Below are 25,636 nucleotides of genomic sequence, written 5' to 3'. Positions count from 1 at the left end.
GTAATGCACAAGTAGAACAACTTACACTTTAAACATGCATTGAGGATCAGAGTTAAAACCTATATAACGCATCAGTGATCTAATGTGTGCAGGCACTGGGTTCACTGAAAAACTGATTGAAGGCGATTGGGATGTACACTACCATGGTTCAGAGTTTTTACTGAAGATACCTTTATTAACATAAGGAGGTTTGTTCCAACCTTCCTCCAGGGAAATGAGTTTGAGACGAACCATCAGTTTCTCCACAGCATAGTTCTCCAGGTTGCTTACAGCGTCGGAAGATTGTTTTTGTATGGAAGAATTCTGCAATAGTGCAAACTCAAGTATTACGAATTCTAAGTTCATCTAGGCTCAAAAACATCCACAGCCCACAAAAGGTGTAAATAATTTACCTTCAGGGATTGATACTTTTGTAGGTACTGTAGAGATTCCTTATACAATCCACAATGATAAAGTAAAATGCTGTAATCTCTCAATTCATCAGAATCGAAGTCCAGCAAGATCAGACGTTCACAGGCTATCAATGAGGACAAAGAAAATAATTACTACATGAGAACCAGCAGTAAAGTTCCTTCAATATATTGAAATGATGACATGAATCTAAAGACAGGTTTGAGAAGAGAGGTTCTTCTTTTGAGGCAGTAATGTAGAGACACAAAAACCATGTTTGCAAGAGATTCATCACTAAAAACATTTATATTGAATATAGTTAAATCTTTGACATTGATAAAGTGCAAAAAAATGCTAGTGTAACAATACAACAGCACCATAATTTTGAATCCTTCCAAGTTCCAAGGTTTTACTTCACACTATGGGTTTCCATGGAAGATATTGAATAATTTTGGAAGTTGGAACCACTGGCACACAATAAGATTATTTTATCTTTCAGAATTTTCGAATATAATTTCTAATTTAGTTTTTTTTTTTTACAAAAAAAAATATTAAATTGCTTCTATTTTGTTGTAGCTTCTTTTATTTGACTATGTACCTTCCTCAATTTTTTCCATGTTCAATAAATTACTTTGTTATTCATTAAAAGATGTTTTGTGAATATCAATTTTGCTTTTCCTTAAGTCAATTCAATTTTATCAATTTCAAGTTAACAACTGTACCCTTGTGAGGCTCTTGGTTATAGTTGAAGCTTCATAAAACATGCAGTGTAATTTGACTTCCTGATTCAGATGAATATATCAAATATCTGAAGCATCAAATAAAACTGGGATCCAGTTAAAGAGAAGAAACATCTTGAATAAGTTGCAACCCTATTGTAGAATTTTTAATTGAAATCCTGGGAGAAGATTATGGTGGAAGAGTTGAAGGACAAGAAATCTTCGTTGATGCTCACTGTTGGCTTTTGAAGCAGCACAGCTGCCACTCCCTTCAACACTATCGCAGCCTCATCGAGAACAGGCAGCCACAGTTGCAAATTTTTTGACGTCGTGCATAGAGCACATATCCAGGAGGACAAGTGGATTTTGCTCTGCTATTCCCTCTACCCCAGTTCGAGCTTTTAGGTGAAACGGTAGCAAACATGGTACAAAGCAAGGACGTCAAGTGTTTGACCTCTGGGAAGTGCATTGAAAATGCTCTCGATCCCCCCTTTATTTAATAAGATACTTGTTTATCTTATCATAATATATTAATATTCTATTTTATTATAACCAAAAGGAACTAGAGTGAAAAATTCATGTATAATAAGTAAGGATTCCAAAGTCTTTCTGGACATTTTAAGATTGAGATGATGACAAATCTTACAAGAATACATTAAAAAATACTAAAGCACCTAAGCAACACCTAGGCGGCCTTGTCGCCTAAACGCTGAGCTGGCCCTCGAAGGCCTAGGATCACTAATGACAGGAACATTTTCGTGAGGTCTTGAAACAGTATGAGTGAGCTCCCTTTGCTGTTGCTCCATGTTTACAGCTCATTGGATGAATTTTATCATCATCTCTAACAAGTGGTTAAGCTTTTCACTGTCACTAAGGGGCTTGAAGACTTGTGGGTCACTGCCAGCCATGGCACTGATACCAAATGATGTAGACCGATTACCTATATGACAGATTACTAGACAACAAACCCACAAGACAGGATCGTAGTGAACCGAACTGAACAGACTATGTGAGCAGAATATAGGAACAGCATTATCTGATTAATTGATGGCGCCAATAACACAATCAAATGATGGTCCACTGGTTGGATGGAGAGAAACAGGTAGGAACAGAAATTAGAAAGTTAAGAAAACAGAATTAGAAAGTGAAGGAAAACTAATTCAGCCTCCAATCCAGCAGTCTGATAGATTCCAAATTTTGGATTGAAGGTAACAGGGAAGAGCAGGGACAACATATCAAAACCTCAACTCAATCTAAGGGTCAGTTCTCCAGAAATTAAAGATGAAAATCAGACTGGGAAAACAGTCAAACAGGTTATTGTAGAGAATAACAGAACAGAAAAACTTCAGAATAGATTACGGTTGGTGAGAATAGTAGATATTTATTACCTGGTTATAAAACCCACAACAGTAAGGATTATTGCTGGATATTGCTGGACAGTATCAGTTGAAGAACGAACAGGAAAGAAGAAAATAAAAGAAGATAAGAGATAAGGGGAAAAGGGATGACCTTGGCTTCACTACCAAAGGCCTACGGTAAGGTTTAACCACCCACCAAATGTAATGCTTCACCATAATAGTCCTAGATTGGTAGAAGACCAACTAGGAGCCAATTACCAAGTTCTGAACTGAACATGTAGTTCGATTAGGTCAAAATAGGTGACAATTGTGAAATTAGGATTAGGGTTCGATGGGACCTAGGGTTTGATGGTAGGGTTAGACTAAGTTGATGTAGGGGTGATGCAGAGCTACAACACCACAGCCGCAAGAAGAAGAAGAATAAGAAGCTTCTGTCCAAGTAGTATAGTCAGTAGTGTTAGTGATGGATCCATACTTATTTTTTTAAGTGTTTTTCTGTTTTTAAATTGAACCAGCCCAAACTGGTTGAACCAGTTTCAATTTAAGTGACTTGAGTCGCCTTTATTTTATTATGCAATTTTCTTTTTTTTGGGTCCACACCACACTCCCACGATTTAGAAAGGAATGTGGGTTTAGTTAGCCGGCTAGGGGTCTTTTAGACTCCTAGGCTGAATAGGAGTAAAGGCTGTTAAGCCTATTTAATTAATGAAATTCGTGGAGCTCTCTCATTCTCCACTTTTAAAAAATTAAACTCTGTTTGCAAGCTGCTGCTTCTCTTCCTTGGAAGACTGCTTTGTGTGTGATCAAAGCAAGGTGGGATTGGTGTGTGATCCAATCGACCCCTTGTGGTGTGAAGCGCGGGTGGTTCAAACAAGCTTTCTCTCAAGTTTTCTTCTTCAAGACTGGATTTTTATCCAAGCTTCTACTGCTGCCTATCTTACACTGCATCTTCAAGTAAGTTTGAAGCCTCCCCAATCCCAATCTTCTTCTTCTAAACCCTCTACAGTCCAACCCTAACATACCCCTTTTATTTTCTTCAATTTCCCTAATCCTAATTCATTCACAGCCATATCCCACCATCAGAATTCATCCAATTTTGAACTACAGCATCCTCACAGTACCCCTTCCACTCGACCTTAGCTTCTGCCCCATCTCATCATTGAAACCCTAATTTCCCTCATCTCCATTAAATCCCCAAAACCCTAAATTCTACCTAGACAAATCCAACCATCAAAAGTCTTCCATACTTTGGCCGAGTGCTCATCTCCACCCTTGAAGAACTCGATCCAAAGCCCCACCCTTGATTCCCACTATAAACCCTAGTCCACTTCCATCTTTTCAAAAACCTGAAACCCGAAACCCTAATCTGTTGCCAGCTGAATCCTTACACATCCACTCAGCAATCCTGTGAGAGTTTTTGTGTTAGGGGTACATTAGTCATTGTCCTTATTATTAGTCATAGAATTGTGTCTTTTACCTTTTACATCCCCAGGGAGACCTTTGTAATTCCTAAATAGTTGTTAATGAAGTCAATAGGTGTGTTAGGAGACTATTTTCCAAGCACCCACGATTTCCCTTTCATCTCTTCTTCTTCTTCCTTTCCAATCCTTCACATCTTCTTACTTGCTAGAATCAATCCATACATAATTTCTAACTTGGTATCAGAGCTGGTTTGAGAGTCCACCAAGCTCATCTTCCTTTTCTACACCTCTCTTTGGAACCCTAGAAAGATAGAGGGTTCCACTAGAGGCTATACAATATAAGATACTTTACATAGAAGATTCAATGGAGGTTTAGCTTCTAAACTAAACCCTAATGGAGTAGTTTTCTGGGATTTTTTGAAGAAGATTGAAGCTCATTGAAGCTCCAACTGTTCTGCTACAATTTCCGCCAGCCCTGCCTTGTTCACTTCGGTTCTCCCTCATCCCATCACCATTTGGAGTGGGACCACACTGTTAGAATTGCCCAGGGGTCTTCTTTCAAACCCCCAGGGTCTCGGTTGGTGATGTTAAGGGTTGAAGAGTGCAACTCATTTCAGTGCATCCTTCCTGGTACCGCCAGCTTCTGGTTTGCTCCCTTGTTCCTTCCTTTGCAGCCTTGTAATGTGTTGAATAGCTGCTGTTGTTTGAAGAGTTTTATGGCCTGAAGTATTATTAGTGTTATGGAATGAAGCTAAGATGTAGAGGGTGCCCTTTGACTTAGCTTTCTCTAAGAAATTATTGTTCATTTGCTTGCTGGTTTGGTGTCTGCCTTTGTTTTCTCCTTGTGGTTGGTTTGAGGTTACTCCCCATTTGTGCAAGACTCTATATTGAGTTTCTTTGAAGTGTTTGGCATTATGTCTACCACATCTGGGAATGACTCTAGTATCAGTGGATCTTTGGGAGCTTCTAGTGGTGGCTTAAGTGGTACTTTTCCCATTATGACAATTTTTGAGACCCCAACACCCAACTTTCCATTGTGAAGCTTGACAATACCAACTACTTGGATTGGTCTCGTTTGGTGAAGTTGTCTCTACGCAGTAGGGGAAAGTTGGGGTATATTACTGGCACCATCAAGGCACCTGCTCCTACTGATTCAGACTATCTAAAGTGGGAGACTGCGAACTACACTGTTATGACCTGGCTGATATTCTTCATGAAACCTGAGATAGGTAGGAGATTTATGAGTAAGGAAACTGCAAAGGATATTTGGGACAGTGTCTCCAGAGTTTTTGATAGAGTTGGTGATTCGGCAAAGGTGTATCAAATTCTCTAAAAAATCATCCATATGAAACAAGGTGATTGGAGCATATCTGACTACTATAACACTATTATTAGCTTGTGGGAGGAATATGATCACTACAACAATCTCCAGCTGTTCAATTCTGAAGATTAGGCCAAGGTCTACAGGAAACAAGAAAAGGAAAGGATCCTTATTCTGCATGGTGGACTTAACCAGGAGAATGAACCTCTTCGCTTACAGATCTTAGGGAGGTCCCCTCTTCCATCTTTAGATGAACTGATGAAGTGTGTAGCTACTAGCAAAGTGAGGAAATTAGAAGAGGATCCATGGACATTGCACCCTCATTGGAGAGATCTGCTCTCGTTTCTAGTTCCCACCGAGACCAGAGAGGTGGAGGGAGAGGCCAAGGGCGAAACCGTGGAGATCACTGAGACAGATTTAAATGTGACCATTGTGGAAAGTTAGGGCACACTAAGGACAGGTGTTAGGCCCTTCATGGGCAGCCTCCTAGTGCGCATGGTGGATCATCTGGCACCCGAGGTGGTAGGATATGGGGAGCTAGAGCCCACTCTGTAACAGCTAATACTGAGTCACCTGGACTACATCCTAATCTTGATTCCCTCTCCAGAGAGGATATTGCAACACTACGTTGAATGATGTCCCGACTTGGCCATTCTTCTACTGCTCCTATAGAGTCAGATTCAACCTCAACCTTGCAGGCCTCTACATCTACCCCCTCTACTGCTCCCACTTGGGTCATTGACTTTGGTGCCACAGATCATATGACGGGTTCAGTGTTAACTCTTATTCTATATGCTCTGGTAGAGATAAGGTTAGAGTTGCCAATGGTTCTCTTTCCTCTATCTATGGTAAGGGTAATGTTCAAGTCACTTCTTCTATTTCTCTTGATTTTGTCTTTCATGTTCCTAATTTTGGCACTAACCTGCTATCTGTAAGTCATCTAACCAAATCCTTGAACTGTTGTGTCACCTTCTTTCCTTCTCATTGTCTCTTTCAGGATTTAGTGACGAAGAGGGTTATTGCCAATGGACGTGAGGAGAAAGGACTCTACCTACTTGAGCCCCAGAGACCTGTTTTACCCGTTTTGCCTGCTGCTCAGTCTTATGTTTGTGGCCAGACTGACAGGAGTACTATGGATTCTGTGATGTTTTGGCATCAACGTTTAGGCCACCCATCTTTTGTTGTTATGAGGAAACAATTGCCTCATTTGTTTACTTCTTTTTCTTCTTCTCATGTTTTTCAGTGTGAACTATGTATTTTTGCTAAACATTATCGTACATCTTATCCCTATCATGGTAATAGATTCACTATTCCTTTTAACATTGTGCATTCTGATGTTTGGGGACCAGCTCCCACTACCTCTTTGTCTGGATATCGCTATTTTGTTTCCTTTGTTGATGACTATTCCCGGACTACTTGGACCTTTTTAATGAAACAAAAGAGTGATGTTTATGATGCTTTCAAGAACTTCTATCAGTTAATTTTTACTCAATTTGGTACCCGCATCCAGATAGTCTGTTCTGATAAAGGAGGGGGGGGGGGAAGTACATGTATAGGGGGCTCCAACAATTTTAATTGATAATGGTATTATCCACCAAATTGCATGTGTTGATACACCTCAACAGCATGGAGTGGCTGAGAGGAAAAACCGCAATCTGTTAGAGGTCACTAGGAGTCTTCTTTTTGGCATGCATGTTCTCAAGACTTTTTGGTCTGATGCTCTTCTTGTTGCTACCTTTCTTATCAACGGATGCCAACTCTGCTTCTTGGCTCCAAATCCCCTCTGGTAACTCTTCTTCCTCAAACATCTGTCTTCCCTCTTCCTCCTAAGGTAGTTGGGTGTATCTGCTATGTCCATGTCAATGAATCTGCTAGGACTAAGCTTGACCCCAAGGCACTCAAATGTTAAAACCCTGTAAAAGTCGATCTCAACTCAAAACCCTAAAAAAAAATCGATTGAAACATAGGTGAGCTCTTAGATCATTTATTCGAGAGAGATCTGAGAACCCACTTGAGGAGGGGATGACCCTCGGTGGCCTAGGATAGACCCTCCAAAGGTGAGAAGAAGAGAGTTCCTGAGAAGAGAAAAAGGAGAACAGAAAAAAGGAAGCGAAAGGTGGAAGCTGAGGGGAAAAAGAGGAGAAGGAGAGTAGCGGCTGCTAGGGTTGGGATCCCGAGATGGATCTCAGCTCTGATACTATGATGATTGAGAGGAATGATGAGACTGCCACAATGAAAGCCCTATTCTATTTATAATAAGTAACATACAAGATCAAGTACAATAATGCCCCCCCAGGACAGATTTACACTTACACCCATATGACACCCAATATTACAACTTATTTAGATCCCAAATTGACAAGAAACTGAATGCAGATTCAAGTTCATCACATTAATTGCAGCCAAAAATTTTGGTTCCATAACAAGAGCAAACCCCTTAATTTTGGTATCATTGATAAGTTCACCAATTACATGTCTAATGAGCTGATCATATGATTGGAATTGAGTTGAGAAGATAATAGACAACAAATGGTAGCCTACTCATTTTTGACACTGATCTTATTGGATTATTTAAGTTCCCTAATCAAGTACAAAGATACCTTGAATTTTATGCTTTCTCTACTCTCTTAGTGGGTTTTTTAGCCAGATCTCAAATCGACAAAAAAACTGAGGTAATTTCAAGTTTAGAACTTATGTGCATCCAAAATAAGATCGAACCCCTCGACTTTGGTCTCATTGAAAAGTTTATTTATTACATATCAAATTCACCTAAGATATAAGATTGGAGTTTGAGCTAAGAACAACATCGTGGCAGTCTACTCACTTGTGTTGGGGATCTGTATTATGGGTTTGTAAGACAGCGATCTTTTTGGCTTATTTAAGTTCCCTAATCGAGTACTGAGATACCTTGAATTTTTATGCTTTCTTTTCTCTCTTAGTGGGTTGTTTAGGCTTTGTATGGCAGTATTTCTATTCCAAAAAACTGGTTCAGAGTTTTTCTATTTCTGGACTTCTGGAGTAATTCTGTACCAACAAATGTTGCATGGTAAACCTGGAAAAAAACTATTTCTGCTGTTACAGAAAAACATAAACATGTAGGGGATGCATCTTCACAGAAGTAAATCTTCTACTGGAGGTGGTCGTGGTGGTTGAAATTGCATAAGAGGTGGTGGTAGCGGTGGAGGTGGTGGTGGTGGTCATAGTTATCAAGGCGGCAAGGCGACCATGGCGTTTGAGGGCCTTCCTAAGCGCCTTGGCGATAGGGCGGCCGTAAGGCATCGCCTTGGCGAACAAGGCGTTTTAGTGTTCTTTTTTCATATAACCATTTTATTAGGCACAAATAGCATATTAATTTTTATATAATTCTACTTATATACTAAATAAATATGAAAGAATTGAAGTATATAATCAAGGAATTGCAAAATAGCATAATCATAGAATTACAAAATCAGTGAATCACATAATTACAAAATCAATGAATCACATAATTACTCACTCACATGATGTTAGAATTATAAACTCACATAATCACGGAATAAATAGTTACATAACCACACAGATTGCATAACTTACAATAACACATGCATTTCATAAATTATACTAAGGAATGTACAATTTACATTGAATTGCAGAAATTACAGCAACAGCCACTCCAGCAGGAGCCAAAGCCAATGGCCATCACTAATAAAAGCCAGCCACAGAAGAATAAGGTATAGGAGAATAAGAAAAATAAAAAAAATAGAAGATGGTCAGACATGGAACAAAGAAGAGGAAGAAGCTAGAAGAATACAAGGAAAAAATGCAGCTGCCAAAGCCACCGGCCAGTGGCCTGAAGAAGTGAAGAAGTGCTGCTGGCCGGAAGAAGAGAAGAACTGAAACCGAAAAAAAAGGACACTTGCTGCTGGCCGGAAGATGCTGCCGGAATGCCAGAGTAAAGGAAGACAGCGGTGCCGGAAGCTGTAAAAGGTCACCGCTGCAAAAGGAAGAAACATAGAGAAGGTTAGAAGAAGGGTTTAGACTTTAGAAGAAAAAAAAAAAGTCACAACACTTCCTGTGGAAGCTGGAGATGTCGCCAGTGGGGGTGGAGACTGTTGACAGGGTAATGGAGATGTCGCCGGTGGGGGTGGACGCTGGAGATGGTTAGAGAAAGGGTTTAGACTTTAGAAGATAGAGGTTTAGAAGGGAAAAGAAAAAAATAAAGCACAATACTTACCTTCAAGGCTGGAGATGTCGCCGGACGCCGGTGGAGGTTGAGGCTGGAGATGGAGATGTCGGTGGAGAGATGTCGGTGGAGAGTGGAGAGTGAAGATGTTAGAAGGCGTTCAGATTTTTGAAGGAAAAAAGAAAAAAAGAAAAAGCAAAATACTTACAAGGTTGGAGATGTCGTCGCCTCACCGGACGCCGGTCGAAAATGGGGACTGAGAGGGAGGAGTGATGTCTGAGGGAGTCGCGACAGTCGCCCTCGCCGCTGCTCCTTTTTCTCCTTTTCTCTTTCGCAGGTTTTCTTTCTTCTCTTTCGGTTATGGGTGAGACGGTGAGGAGTGAGGAGGACTTTCGTTTTTTTTTTTTCGTTTTTGTTTGGCTTAGGTGATTCCATGTAACACAATATACAGAAATAATGTATACAAGCCTATGAAAATATAAGAAATAGAATAAAACTTTACATATTTTAATTTTGTTTTGTTTTTAAATGATTCGGTGTATCGCAATGTAAGAAAATCATATACACAACCAATAAGAACATAGAAAATAGAATAAAATGTAAAAAATATAATTAAATAATGAAGTAGCGCCTTTCCACCAAGGCGCCCAAACGCCTTGACTCTTCAAAGCCGCCAGGACGCCTTGGGCGACGCCTTAATAACTATGGTGGTGGTGACGAACGTTTCATGCGCTTCTTTGTCCCAGCTTCCTGTTTCTGTGTTTTTTTGTATGACTTTTTTATGTTTCTCAAATCTGTGCCAAAACTGTTTTTTTACCAGTCCAATCCAAAACCACAAAAACAAAAAAATGGACCTGACGACACATGCAGGTTTTGTTCCATTTCTGTTCCAACAAAACACAAAAACATTAGAAACAGTTTTTTGAATGTTACCATAAAGAACTTTGGACAGATCTCAAATTGTCAAAAAATTGAGGCAATTTCAAGTATAGAACTTAAGTGCATCCAAAATAATATCAAACCCTTCGACTTTGGTCTCATTAAAATGTTTATTGATTACATATCAAATTCACCTAAGATAATATCATTGGAGTTCGAGTTGAGAAAATATGTAGACAACATCGTGGCAGTCTACTCACTTGTGTCAGGGATCTGTATTATGGGTTCGTAAGGTTTCTATGATTTTATTATGCTTCTCTCTGTGTCTTTATATTCTTTATATATATATATATATATATGTATATGTCAGAAAAAATGTGCTTCCTTGTCAGGTACAATCCATGGAAGGACAAATGGCAAGAAGTACAAGATAGCTTCTACAAATAAAAGTTTGACTCTAAAGAAAAAATGGAGCCGGAATTAGAAAGTTCAACACCCCCTTCTTTGAAGCTTTTGCAGCTACATGCTCTATTTCTATGCCTAGTTGTTGGTGAAGTCCATTCACCAATTACTCAGCTAACAATAATTGCAAGTCTGCAACAGTGGTTCTTGGTTCAAGGAGTGTTTCTCCCCAAGCATATGATGCATCTTAAGCCCCAGTTGAAGGATAGTTTCTATGTCTTGATTTAGGGCTGTTCCAGCTAAAGTTCTATAGAGCAAGGAGTAAAAGATAAGATAAAGACATAACACATCTAGTTCCACACTAGGGATCTACTGCTCTAGGGATCACATTTATGGTTTGGACGCATCAAACCATCTAGTGTTCTGAGAGAAATATAGACATGGAAGAAGCAACAAATGTCCACCCTGAAATACAAAACCCATCTTTGACTTCTAAGGCTTCAAAATAGAAATTATGAGGTTTGAGGAGTCAAAACAAGTGCAACAAAGCTCTAAACAAACAACTAAAAAATTTAAACCTTAACAAACTTAACCAAAATAACTATTTATCAAGCAAAAGATACTCAATTCCACCCTGTTTTCAGTGCAAAGACCCAAAATTAATAAAATAGGTAGGTTGACTGACGAAGAGAATTAACAATGGAAACTGAAACCTATGATACCCGAACAACTTAATAGTCCCCCATATATTTCTTATCCTCCTCAAACCTATCAAGGTTACATCATAGGGAACCTCCCACTAGGCCCCACATCATCATAAGGATGACAAATAACCATATGGACCACATGGCTGTTCTTGTAGAATGTGGGTGACGCTTGACCTTGATCTCATTGTGTGTGTGCGTTTGTCTTTGTTAACGAACTAAATGTCTATTGTGTCAATCTCAACTTTCCAAACCCGTATTCTCAATCTTTGCCATCTAATATTTGGCTGCAACAATAGGATATTTAAGCAAATAATGGATAGTAAAAAAAAACGAACTTTTAACATAACATGGAATCTTCTCATCAGGAAGAACAAAAGATTAAAACAGTGAATACCTGATAATGCACGGCGCATATCTCCGTAACGTACACTAGTCCAGACTCCACGATCTAACCTATGTCGAGCAGCTTTAGCAGATGCAAGCTCAAAACCGCTGCCAATAAAAATAGTTAAAGAAAAAAAAATCTAATGATTAAGAAATATGAGGTGTTAAACCATAGCATCGCTACATTAAAATTTGTCTATGAAAAAATAATACTCTTGTAGGAGGCAAAAGACCTTTCTTCTGCAATGCTTGCTCCATCAATGCAGTTAGCAGCATGGGCAGCCCTCAAGAATAGGCTCCTGGTATGATCAGACTGGAATGGCCAGAATGCTTCCTTCAGATTTCTCAGGATCTGCACTACAGCATAAAACTAAATTTAAGCAAGACCCTGATAAAGAGGATATTGGATCTAATGGGGTATTCTAAATCACCTAAAGGTTAGGGCTCAGAACTCCCAATAAACCAGAATCTCAGGGAGCAGGAACACTAAACCAGATTTGAGAGATTTTAGATATCTCAGAAAAGATGAGTCTAATATGGCTGAATTCCTGGTCAATTGGAGTTTCTAAAAGTAGAACAGGTCTACAAAATTAGGTGGTCATCTGATGGTCAGATTCCCAGAAATGAAATCATTTACTGGGAGTAGAACACTAAGTTTCTGCAGAATTGCAGGACTAATCAGAATTCAGTTAAGAGCTTGAAAAGTTGAATAACCAGTAACAGAAAACAGGAAATAGAATAGTAATCCAGATTCAAAACACTTAAATTTTACAAATCAGACTTGTATAGGATTTGCTAAAATCAATGGCAGAATGTTGTAGTTGGATTAGACATTCATCCCGTACGAAGGCCCATGCGCAAGCTTGGGAGGCCAATAAGGTGCTGGTGGTAGTCTAATGGACTGAAATTGAGCTTTGGGTAGTAATATTATAGGTTGAGCCACTTGTTGGAAGCTTCATGGTAAACCTGCTGATTTTGAGGCCAAGCGTGCTACTCGTGGGAAATCCAAGAACAAAGCTAATCATACTGAGACTGTTACCACAGGTCCCACTACTGACACTGGTCTCTCCCAGGAGGAACTACAAGCATTCCGTCGTATGTTACAAGCTTCTGCTGCATCTACTACATCAACTCCTGCCAATCCTTCTACCACTTCAGGTTTTAGTTTGCCCATTTCGGTATTTCGTTTGCTGGTCATTGTGCATCGGTAGTCTTCAGTCCTTGAATAATAGACTCCGGTGTCACTGATCATATGACTGGATCCTCCAGCCTCTTTCACCGATATTCTCCCACTTCTAGGAAAGATAGTTTGTGTGGATGATGATTCCCTCTCCTCTATCTTTGGAAAGGGATCTATCAGTTGTTCTCCTTCCATCACTTTATCTTCTGTTTTGCATATACCTAATTTCACAACTAATCTTCTTTCAATTAGTAGTCTTACTCGCGATATGATTTGTAAAGTGACTTTTTTCCTTCCCACTGTGTTTTTTAAGAACTGGTAACATGGGTGAAGATTGGATGTGGTAAAGTGCATGGTGGATTGTATCTGCTTGACAATGATTGTCCTTCTCTACACGCTACCATCTCAAATTCATCTGAACTCATTGGTCTCCTCTGAATTACAACAACGGCATTATCGATTAGGCCACCCACCTTTAGGAACCTTATCTCATTTATTACTAGCATTAGTAAAACAATGTAATAATGTCTTTTTTTGTGAGGCATGTGTTCTGGCCAAACAGACACGTTCAACTTATTCCGTTTCAAATAAAAGAAATCCTTCTCTTTTTCATATGATTCATATTGATGTGTGGGGTCCTAGTTGCAAACCCTCTCTTTTTGGCCATCGTTGGTTTGTTTCTTTATTGATTGTCACTCTAGAAATATGTGGGTATATCTGCTACACACTAAAAGTGAAGTTTTTTTTTCTTGTTTTTAGCACTTTCATAAAATGGTTCAGACCTAGTTTCAGGCCAACCTCAAAATTTTGAGAAGTGACAATGGCAAGGAATATATGGAAGGTCAATTCCAAAGGTACCTTGCTGATGATGGGATTGTCCACCAAACCAGTTGTGTCGATACCCCAACCCAGAATGGAGTGGCTAAAAGAAAGAACTGCCACTTGTTGGAAGTGGCTTGGGCCCTAATGTTTGCTCGGCATGTCCTCCCCAATATTGGGGAGATGCTGTCCTCACTGCCGCCTACCTCATTAATCGGATGCCCACTAGGGTCCTAGCATCCCGTAGCCCAGCTGAGGTGTTGCTTGGCTCCTCCTCCTTTGCGGTTCCCCCTAAAGTTTTTGACTATGTTTGTTATGCTCGGGATACTCGGTCCCCTGGTAAACTTGAACCCCGTGGCCTCCGTCGCATTTTTTGGGTTACTCTCCCACCCAGAAGGGTTACAAGTATTACGATCCACCCACCTGACGTACACTGGTGAGTATGGATGTTATTTTCCACGAAGCCCTTTCCTATTATTCATCCACACCTCTTTAGGGGGAGAGTTCTAGTGAAGATGTGTTGACTTTTAAGGGTCTGAGGCCCTTATGTATACCCAGCCTGAATCTACTACTCTTGTTCCTCACTTACCTTCTACCGGAGAGGATCCTTACAGGGGGAGACTTTGGATACTTGTGATGATGAAGTTCCTGTTCAGGGGGGAGCTCACTCCAGTCCAAAAAACCATTGGTGAATTTCATAGGAGAATTAATGATTCTAACCTCAAAACCTATCAGAGAAGATGTTCCAGAAGCAACCAGCTTCAATCCACTGCAGCACCAGTACCCATCTAGTTGCCGACTCTGGATCCATAACCTACTTTCATTGCGGGTAAGACCCTTTCTCCTGAGTTGCCTATTGCTCTTCGCCAAGGTACTAGGACTTGTACTCAACATCCCATATCTCATGTTGTCTCTTATAATTCCCTTTCTCCATCCTTTCGTACATTTGTTTCTTCTATTTCTTCTGTTTGTATTCCTCAGAACTAGCAAGAAGCTTTTACAGATGGAAAGTGGAAGGCAGCAATGATGGAAGAAATAAGAGCCTTACAAAACATAGGATCTTGTGGTTCTTCCTCCAGGGAAAAGATCAGTTGGATGAAAATGGGTGTTTGTGGTCAAACATAAGGTACATGACACTTTGGATAGATATAAGGCACGGCTTGTGGCCAAGGGGTTTGCTCAGACGTATGGAATTGACTATCAGGAGACCTTTGCACCTGTTGCAAAACTAAACACTGTCTGAGTATTATTATCATGTGCAGTAAATCTGGGATGGAATCTGCAACAGTTGGATGTGAAGAATGCCACCTGGTTTCTCCATGGAGAGCTTGAGGTGGAGGTCTATATGGATATTCCACTTGGTTTCTCATGTGACACAACCAGCGGCAAGGTTTGCAAATTGAAGCGTACTTTATATGGATTGAAGCAGTCACCTCGTGCTTGGTTTGGTAGGTTTCTTAAGGCTATGATTTTTGTGGGATATAAGCAGAGTAATGCTGATCATACTCTGTTTCTAAAAAGGAGTAGTGATAAAGTAACCATTCTCATAGTCTATGTTGATGATATTGTCGTAACCGGGAATGATGGTGATGAAGTCAACAAATTGAAGACTTCCCTTAGCTATGAATTTGAAAGAAAGGATCTGAGAAAGCTGAGGTACTTTCTAGGGATAGAAGTTGCTCGATCTTCAAAGGGCATCTTTCTCTCTCAAAGGAAGTATATCCTAGATCTATTGTCCGAGACCAGGTTGTTAGGGTGTCATCCTTCAGATACCCCAATGGAAGCTACTACGAGGCTCGTAGAAAAAGAGGGTGAACTGGCTGACAAAGGTCACAATCAGCGGCTGGTGGGAAAACTAATTTACCTCTCATACACGGCTAGATATAGCTATGGTCGTGAGTTTGGTACATCAGTTCATACATGATCCTTATTACTCTCATATGGACATTGTTCTCCGTATCCTTCGCTATTTGAAGTCAGCCCCGAGAAAAGGAATTCTTTTATCTCCTCATGGTCATCTGCAAGTTGAAGCGTATACTAATGCTGATTGGGCTGGATCTTCTGATAGAAAGTCCATATCTGGCTATTGCTCCTTTGTAGGTGGAAACCTTGTCACTTGGCATAGCAAAAAGCAGAATGCGGTGGCAAGGTCTAGTGTAGAAGTAGAGTCCCGTGGTATGGCACAAGGAATCTGTGAGTTGCTGTGGCTTAGAGTTTTATTACAAGATTTTGGTGCTTCTGTCCGTCTTCCAATGATATTGTATTGTGACAATAAGGCTGCTATTAGCATTGGTCACAATCCTGTTCAGCATGATCGTACCAAACATGTGGAGGTTGATAGGCATTTTATCAAGTTGAAGCTAGAAGAAGGCCTGATATGTGTTTCCTTTGTGAAGTCTGCTGATCAATTGACTGATGTATTCACCAAGGGATTAAGTGGCAAAGTTTGTCATCCTATTTTAGTCAAGTTGGGCATGCCTGATATTTATGCTCCAACTTGAGGGGGAGTGTTAAAATAAGAACCGTAGGGGTGTTTTGGGAAGTTCCTCCCCTCCCAACCGACTCTAATTAATAGAGTCGATGGTGTGGGGGTAGTGATGTAATTATTTCTCCCTTCTTTTATTATAAATAGATGGGCTTGGGTGTTCATTAACACATCCAAGCATTGAGCTCCAATTCTTCTCCTGTTAATAGTAACAAACTAAGACCATAATCACACATAATTAAAAAACAAAACTAAAGCATGTAAATATGAAACTATGTAGTATACTATGCTTACCTCAATGATGTCAAAATGAGTTCCTTCAAAATAGAAAGAAACATTATGACCAAAGATGTTTTGAGTAACAGCAGAGAAAATAGTTGGAAAAGAAATAACATACATTCTTCCGTAAAAGCATTGCAATGAAGACTAGTGAACTCTTCATTTGAGATCTTCTCTACAAACCAATAAACATAGTATACCACAGAGAAGGTGCTACAGACTAGAGAGGGACAACCTATTAATTTCAAACTAACCCAACACAAACTCTACAATCAGAGGAATTGTGTTAACATTAGGGAAGAGATGTGGGAGAGGGTTTCAGGAAGGAAATGTCATTGGTGGTTCTTGATAGATAGAGTTTTAGGGAGGAGATGGGAGAGGGAGGGAGAGAAGCAATGAGATGGTTTCAGGGAGAAGATGGAGAAGCATAGAGAGGGAGTCAGTAAGGAGATGGGAGAGAGAGAGAGGGGGTTTCATGAAGGAGATGTGAGTGGGAGAATTTAAGGGAGGAAATGCCATGAAGGTATAAATTGGGAAGAAGTAGCAAGGAATAAAACTAAGAAGAAGAAGAAGAAGGGGTTTCAGGGAGGAGTGTTGTCAAGGCGTCGCCAAGGCGTCCAGGCGGATTTCTAGGTGCCTAGGCGGCTGCACTTGGTTTAATTGGGGTATCAAACCAGGTCCTGGCACTTACTTATGCCAAATATCATTTAAGTAAATGATTATTTCATTTACTTAAGATATTATTTATAAATAAGCACATAACCCCTTATTTGAATCCAATAAAAATAGTTAAAAAATTAAATTCCAAAAGGATAAAAAGTCAACCCCCAGTTTCAAGAACAAAAACTCGATTTTTGGCGGTAGGTGAAATTTTCAATTTTCTAATGCTGGGGTTTTTCTCAAATCTAAAAAATTCCATAAATCTTAATATGGTAAAACATTGCTAAAAACCAAAAGTGCGGTAAAATATTCATTTCTTTTGATATTTAAAAAAATATTTTCATTCAGAGCCAGTTTTGACAGCATTAGCGCATACCAAATAAGGTTTGACCGGAGCATAACTCCTTCAATATAAATCAGATTTAGGCAATCTTGGATTCGTTGGAAAGCTGGTTTTGTGCTCTACCTAATACAAAAAGTCTCATGTAAAAATAAAATCATTTGATCAATCAAATTTCTTAGAGAACAAAAACATTTCTCTAAATTGAGAGCATGTTAATTACTTATTGATAAGATCATATTTTCTAAGAATAGTAAAAACCATGTGAGACTAGGTATGATTGAAAATGAACAATTCCAAGAATATATAAACCAAATGTATGTTTCGATTGTTTCAAACTTCCAATAGCTTGCTTCTTCAGTTCTGCTGTCTTCAATTATTATGTTGATTTTTGATGACTTGATTTGACTCAATATTGAATTTTGATGACTTGATGTGACATAATGTTGATTTTTGATGACTTGATATGGCTTAATGTTGATTTTTGATGATATAAGGTACACATTGTAGCATACTAAATAATATTAGAAAAGAGGGGAAATAAAAAATAACACTTGGGAGCCTTGGTCGCCTAGGTGGGCGCCTTTTTGCCTATGCGCTTAGACACCCCTTCACCGCCTTAGATCGCCTTGCCGCCTTGACAACTATGGGAGGAGATGCGAGATGGATTTTAGGGAGGAAATGCCATGTAGGTACACATCGGGAAAAAGTATCGAGAGCCAAGAAGGGGTTTCAAAGAGGAGATGTTAGATCGATGTGGAGATACACATCGGGAAGTAGCAGAGAAAAAACAAAAGAAAAAAGAAAGAAGAAGTAAGGAGGAGAACGTAATGGTCAACGGCTATTGCTAGAAGCAGTTGGAACTCGGCACTTGTTGTTGGGTGAGGACCAAGGTTCTAAAACTCTGTTTCGACACTGGTTTCAACCAGCCAGAAATCGAGATTTGGTCAAAATTGGTCGAAACCAGGGATTTTTTCTCAGCCAACTCGAATTTGGTGATTTCGAGGGCCAGAAATGCTTTTTTTTTTTTATTTTATACAGCCTATTTTGACATTCTAAACATAATGCATGAACTATTTTCACAAAAAAAAAAAAAAAAAAACTCAAAATGGTACTTGTGGTTATTGACCCAAGTTTAGTGTATGTACAGTGTACTAAGAATTATAGTTGTCAAGGGCGACGCTTATTTATGCCAAATATCATTTAAGTAATTATTCATAAATAGGCAAATACCCCCTATTTGAATCTAATAAAAATAGCTAAAAAATAAAGTTCCAAAAGGGTAAAAAGTCAACCCCCCCAGTTCAAGAACAAAACTGGAGGAAGAAGACCTATCAAGAGTCCTCTTTGGATCCACATCCTGAGCTCCACCCTCCTTAGTCAGGCAACACCCCTTCTCTTCCCTCTGAGTTAGATCTTCCCATTGCTATTCGAAAGGGAAAGAGAGTTTGTACTAATTCTTTAGCCCAATTTGTCTCCTATGGTGCTCTATCTTCCACAAATATTGCTTTTATTGTTGCCCTTTCCTCCATTTCCATTCCCAAGAATGTCAGTGAGGCCAGGTCTGACCCCAAGTGGAAGCAAGCCATGTCTGAGGAAATGTTGGCACTTAAAAAGATCTGCACTGGTTGATCTTCCCAGGGGGAGAGTTCTAGTTGGATGCAGATGGGTCTACATAGTCAAGTACCGATCAGATGGAACAGTAGAGAGATACAAGGTCAGGTTGATGGCCAAGGGATACAGTCAGGTGTATGAGATTGATTATTAGGAGATATTTGCTCCTATGGCTAAGCACAACTCAATAAGAGTTCTCTTATCTTTGGTGGCTAATAAAGATTGGCCATTTGTATCAGTTGGAGGAAGTGTACATGCAGACTCTACCCGGCTTCAAGTTTCCCTTAGCTGGAGGGAAAGTGTGTCTCCTCAAGAAGGCACTATATGGTCGCAAACAATCCCCAAAGGCTTGGTTTTACAGGTTTAGACAGACCATTTTGAAGAATGGGTATTCCTAGAGCCAAGCTGACCACACTCTATTTACTCGACGAGGTAATGGTACCATCACAGTCCTTATTGTTTATGTTGATGACATTGTGGTGACTGGAGATGACAGGGTTGAGATAGCTAGATTGAAGACCTACTTGGCCCAACAGTTTGAGATTAAAGATTAGGACCCTTTAAGTATTTCTTGGGAATTGAAGTATTAAGATCACAAAAGGGAATCAATATAAGTCAAAGGAAATTTGTTCTGGACTTATTGAAAGAAACAGGGATGTTAGGTTGCAAACCAACAAGTTCTCCTATTGAATAAAACCACAAGTTAGGAGAAGATTGTGGTCCTTCTCTTGTTGATGCAGGAAAATACCAAAGGTTGGTCGGGAAGCTGATCTATCTCTCTTTGGCTCGCCTAGATATCACGTATGCAGTTGGGGTAGTGTGTCAGTTTATGCATGCCCTAAGAGTAGGCACTTGGATGTTTTGTATCGTAATCCTCAGGTACTTGAAGTCTACCCCAGGAAAAGGACTATTATATGCCAGGCACAACCATCCGAGGATGAGGGCTACATTGATGCGGATTGGGCTGGTTCAGTTTCTGACAGACGGTATAGTTGTCAAGGTGTCGCCTAGGCGTCTAGGTGCCTTGGTCGACTTAGGCACCTAGGCGGCGCCTTGGACGCCTTAGTCGCCTTGAATTCCACTGCCTCGTGTCGCCTAAACGCCGTGACAACTATGCCAGACGACCTACATTAAGATATTGTACATTTGTGGGAGGTAACTCGGTCACATGGAGAAGCAAAAAACAACCTGTTGTGGCCTGATCCGGTGTAGAAGTAGAGTTCAGGGCTATGGTTCATGGAGTGTGTGAACTCCTATGGTTGAGATGGCTGGTCCAAGAGTTGGGATTTGATATTGAGGCACGTATGAGACTCTATTGTGATAACAAGGCTGCCATAAGTATACCACACAACCCTGTGCAACATGACAACACAAACACATTGAGTGGACCGACATTTTATCAAGGAGAAGATTGACTCTGGACACATCTGTACTCTTTTTGTTAAGACAGATGATCAATTGGCTGGCATCTTTACCAAGGGGCTCATCCCTAATCTGTTTAATGCCCTTTTATGCAAAAGCTGGGAATGTATGACATTTATTCTCCAGCTTGAGGGGGTGTGTTAGAGTTTATGTAATAAGGGTAGTTTGGGTACTAGTTTAGTATCTTATTGTCTTATGTTGTAATTTTACGTTTTTACCTTTTATCTCCCTAGGGAGGTGTATGTAATTCTCACTTCATGTCAGTAAATCAAATAGGAGAGAGGAATCTTCTCTCCCCAACATTCGGTTGCACATCTTCTCTTCTCACCTCCTACTTTCTCCTCTCCTCTCTTGATTCGATATCCTTACACCATTTCCAACTTTGTGACCGGGTTTCGCATCAACCTTTTTTTTTATTTATTGCCAGCTTTTTAATATCCTAAAAGAGGGGAACACTGGAACAGTTTGCCAAATCTTATTCAATTGTCCAGTGAGTAATTTGGATGTGCAGTTCAACTGTACACACTATACACAACAGTCATCACAGCCACATCACAACATTACTAAAACATATTCCCATTTTCAGGTGATTGGCCCACGTTCGTCCTCTTTTCCTGGGTAAATCCCAGACCTTCAGGCATTGGAGGTACTTTGAGAGATGGGTTTAAGTTCAATTACTTCCTAAATCCTAAGTTCTTAAAAATATTGCAAGAAATTTCTACATCTTGAAATATTTTCAATGCATGTTTCCTTTCCATATGGTCTGTTGCAATTGATGCTATGAAACTTCCGCTCGGCATGGCTCCTGTGATGGACTGGATCGAATAGAGAGTTTCATACAGTTGAAAATTCACCTCAAACTGCTTAAACACGTAGCATTTGAAGTACTCCTGAAGTTCAGAAAATTTTTCTTTTCTTGTTGGTTAACTCCACTACTGTGTAACATATGACAAGGTCGGGGGAAATTATTTTTGGTTCACTACTTTCTTTGCAGCAATGGAGGCTATATCCTTAATTTCCCATTTGGAACTTGACACAGTCTTTTGTTTGATTACAGGCTGGATTTAACCATATCAGATGGTATGCCTGGGTTATTAAGGTTAAATGGCAAGGAATTCAATGTAAAACCAAAGATCATGCACTAGTTTTCTTTTCCCCCTATAAGTTTCCAAATCTAGACTCCTGACTAATGATCCAAGAGAGGCCTATTAGAGGGCAAAATCACATAAGCTACAACTTTATAATAACAATCACTGATGCAGTTAAGATTGTCCAATTGGGTCAATTGGGCCTCAGAAGACTTTATTTTGGCCCATGGTTGGGTTCTATAGACCTTAGGCTTCTTATTTTTGGGATTATTGATGTAATGGGCCTAATTTATAAGCCTATAAAGTGGGGATAGTGTTAGTACACGGGATTAGGAGTTAAATTGAGTGTTTGAATTTGATTAGGATACTTAATAGCTAGATAGAATTTTGTTGAGTTTATTTACTTTATTGAGTGTATTAGAGTGATTAGGAGTCCTTTTATGAGTCAAATTAGGAATTTTAGAAGGTCTATATATATATGTAATACATCCCCCATCAATTAGAGATGATTTGAATAAAGAATATGAGTTTTTTCTAAGAGTTTTAGTGCTGTTGAGCAATGCATACGGGATTGGTATCCCAAACCTGATTTCTTCTCTTCTCTTTTGTCCCCTTCTCTCTTCTTCCTCCCAAGAAGATTGCAACATCTCTCTTCTCCATCCCCTTTCTATCGAATTCTTCAACAACCCCAGTTCTCCCCTATTCGATTTCTTGAAGCTCTCATTCAAGTTCTACTTCAAGTTTTAATTTCTATTCAAGGATCTACATTCAAACAAGCTGCTGCCAAGGAAACTCTTCAACAACAGTAAGTTTGAATCATCGCTAGCTTTAGCCATTCTTCTTCTAATCCTCCATACACCCAAGCCCTAGATTCCCTCATCTTCTTCTTTTTTTTAAAAAAAAAACCCAAAACCCTAAACCTAACCTGCTGCCAATTCATTCCAACACACTTTCCACCATTAAAACTTAACGTAATCTCACTGATAGACTCCCCTACAGCAACTTAGCCTAACCCTACCACCATCAAACCCTAGGTTCCATTAAAGCCTAACCCTAATTTGACCAAAAATCCCAATTTTGGCCTTCCCGATTACCAGTTCATAGCACATCCTGGTTATTGGCTCCTAGTTGGATTATCTACCAATCTAGGACTACATTAATCAACCACTAGAAAATACAATAACTGGGAAAGAATTCCACTAGACTGTTCAGAAAAATGAGGCAAACCATTCTGCAGAGAGCAATACCAGTCTTTTTCTGGTATATAATAAACTATATAAGAACATAGAACCAGAAAGATTCATTAGGGCATTTAGTATCACCTAGCACTTACACCTATGCACAATGAGGAAGATGGAGCAATCAAGATAACCGAGCCTTACAACAAAAAAGAACATAAAAATGATCCATACTTACCGCCACCAAGAGGGACTGTGTTGTCATTATATGTGGCTGATCAGATGCTTTGCTTTTCTGTTTACAGTAACCTTTGGGAAGACTGACAACATCATGAGGGAAGAAAATCTCTACATCAAAATTCAGAAATCCCCACAACCGTAGCATTTTTATCAGTTCTGAATAAATAAGTGAAAGCATAACAGCTGAACCTGAACGATGGGTCAAAACCTGTTCAAAAAATTAAGACTAAGTGAAGACCACACCACACTGTAATGCTGATATTTCCACAATAAAAGGTTAACACAAAAGAACAGGTGGAAAACTACACTGAGTGGAGATATAAAGCCCGTGGCTCTGCCTGGTTTTTGATATTTGTTCTTCGAAATTCCTGAAAAATTGAACCACATTAAAATAAGTAAAGTAGTTCGCAATTATGGCAGATAGGATTTGAAAGCCAAAGTTGACACACAGATGGTAAGTTAAAGTTTATATGGTTTTTGAACTCCCTAAATTATCTTCTCAAATTGTCAATTAAAAAGCAAATAAAAATAATCAAATCTTAAGGCCTTCGTAAAGTAAATCAAGTAATAGCTTAAGCCTTCATACTTACCACCTATTGACTAAAATACATGCCCAACCAGTACAAGGAAAGTTAAGTACTAGTAGAGAGAAGGAAAAAAGTCTTAAGGTTCCTTGAAAATGCAACTCAAACAATAAAAACCAATGTTGTTTTGATAAGTACACTAAATTCTGTGACATTTCTTCCTTGTCAAGTAATCTGTCTTTGTTTACAAACTTGGTTAAAGAAATTTCCTCCTCATCATTCTTAAATTTGTCAGCAAAAAAGTACACGGTAGAGACCTTAAATGAATTAGAAAACTATAAATTGCTAGGAAGAAAAGAAAAAGATATGCAGATGGCTTCATGAATGATTCTCTGGGTCAAAGAGGGGAAAGGAGGGGGAGGGGGAGGGGGAGGGGGGGGGGGAGAAACCCGAAGAAAAACTAAATTTAACAGAAGTCCTGCACATTCACACTTTTGAGGCACTTACACCAGGATTTTTCAATGATGCTTTAGCAGACCATTATCCAAGAGATGTTCAATGAAAGGAAAGTAAAGAGAAACTTTTTAGTTAAAGCACAAATGTAACCCCCCCCCCTCACTTTTTCCTCTCCTCTCTCTTACTATATATGTTTATTATCAATGTATGTCAGTGGCATGTACTATGGCTGACTTCAGGTATGAAATAAGGCGATTCATTTTGGACACAAGAGAGGAGATTTCTTATGTAGCACCTACCTGTTAGAAATTACTGTGGTAACTTACTTATGGGTTCTCACATGGTGTATGGTGTCAGAATATATTATTCCTGCATCATGTGGTTCAATGTTTGGAAGCCTCTCTTATATCTTGAAGTCCATAGGATTGAATAAACACCTAGCTTTCAGCTGCTCACGTCTATGTTGAAGATATTAGTATTCTGTCTCAACAAAAATTTTCACTCCTGAATATCATCTAATCCAGACAAGTGATACAGTCTATGCAGCTGTTACTAACAGCTAATTTTACATCATTGCATTCACACACAAACAGAACCTCAATTGCCCTGTTCTTCTGTAAATCAGTTAGTTAAAAACTTCTACAGTTTCACAGTTCCACAAAATCAATTATATTACTATTCATAAGTAATAGTTATATCTCAAACTATGCCACTAAGCTGATACAGATACAATGTCATTGATAATTCCTGTTCTCAAATATGTTTTGTTTCAAGCAGAACTGAGTACATAAATCACTATCATAGCATAAGGGCCTGTTCTCAATTTGTTTCAAGCAGAACTGAGTACATAAATCACAATCATAGCATAAGGGGCAACATGCATAATTTATTATTAGAACAAAAGAAAGGAGATCATTGTAAAAGCCCAGTAATACCTTCTGAACATACAAATATCTCTCAAGACAGGCAAGGAATTCCTCCTGCGGCAATCGAAAGGACGAGCCGTTAAGCGAGCAATAACCCATTGAAAGATTGTCCAATCTTTCAATAAAGGAATCAACTGGCAGAGGCACCGAAGAGTGGGATACGATGGAATCATCTTCGGCAGCAATGAGTAGAGCTGTTTTCGCCAAATCAACCCTTCTATTGATGCAAATGCTTGTCTCCCTCTCCACATTCGATAACCTCTGAATCTGAGAGCAGAAGCCCTCTCTCGCCTTCTGCTAATCAAACCCACCAAATCATCAATCAAACAATTCTCACACAGAGAAACAGAGAGTGAGAGAATAGGAAAAAAAAAAAAAAAAAAAAAAAAGCTCACCCTGGCATGTTTGGTATCGATTCCGGAATCATCGAGGGCATCATGGAGGAAAAATTTGAGGTCACTGTTGAGGTTTTCGCATCGACAGATGAGACGAGTGGGAGAAGATGATGAAGGATTCGAATGGTATTTTGAACGATTGGAAGAAGAAGAAGATGACGCTGAGGAGGAGAAAGTGAGAACAGAATTTGTTATCATTGTTGTTGCAATCCATGAATGTAAGGACGTCATCACCGTTTCAGAATTCAGATAATTGAAGCAGAGACTTTCACAGAATTTGGATGAAA

The 25,636-nt window shown here is 39.4% G+C and overlaps 1 protein-coding gene across 1 annotated transcript; it reads right to left on the bottom strand.

The window, feature by feature from the left end:
- On the bottom strand, nt 1-25,636 carry LOC122643996. The gene is made up of 8 exons (XM_043837585.1): nt 25,350-25,636; nt 24,964-25,248; nt 23,357-23,416; nt 23,047-23,256; nt 11,977-12,095; nt 11,754-11,851; nt 393-517; nt 1-303 (listed from the first exon to the last, which is right to left on the bottom strand). The coding sequence occupies exons 1-8, from the start codon at nt 25,578-25,580 to the stop codon at nt 139-141; spliced, it is 1,293 nt and encodes a 430-aa protein (XP_043693520.1). The 5' UTR covers nt 25,581-25,636; the 3' UTR covers nt 1-138.

The sequence above is a fragment of the Telopea speciosissima genome, chromosome 10, assembly GCF_018873765.1.
Source record: "Telopea speciosissima isolate NSW1024214 ecotype Mountain lineage chromosome 10, Tspe_v1, whole genome shotgun sequence".
NCBI lineage: Eukaryota > Viridiplantae > Streptophyta > Magnoliopsida > Proteales > Proteaceae > Telopea > Telopea speciosissima.
This window is presented reverse-complemented; position numbering and strand designations above follow the sequence as displayed.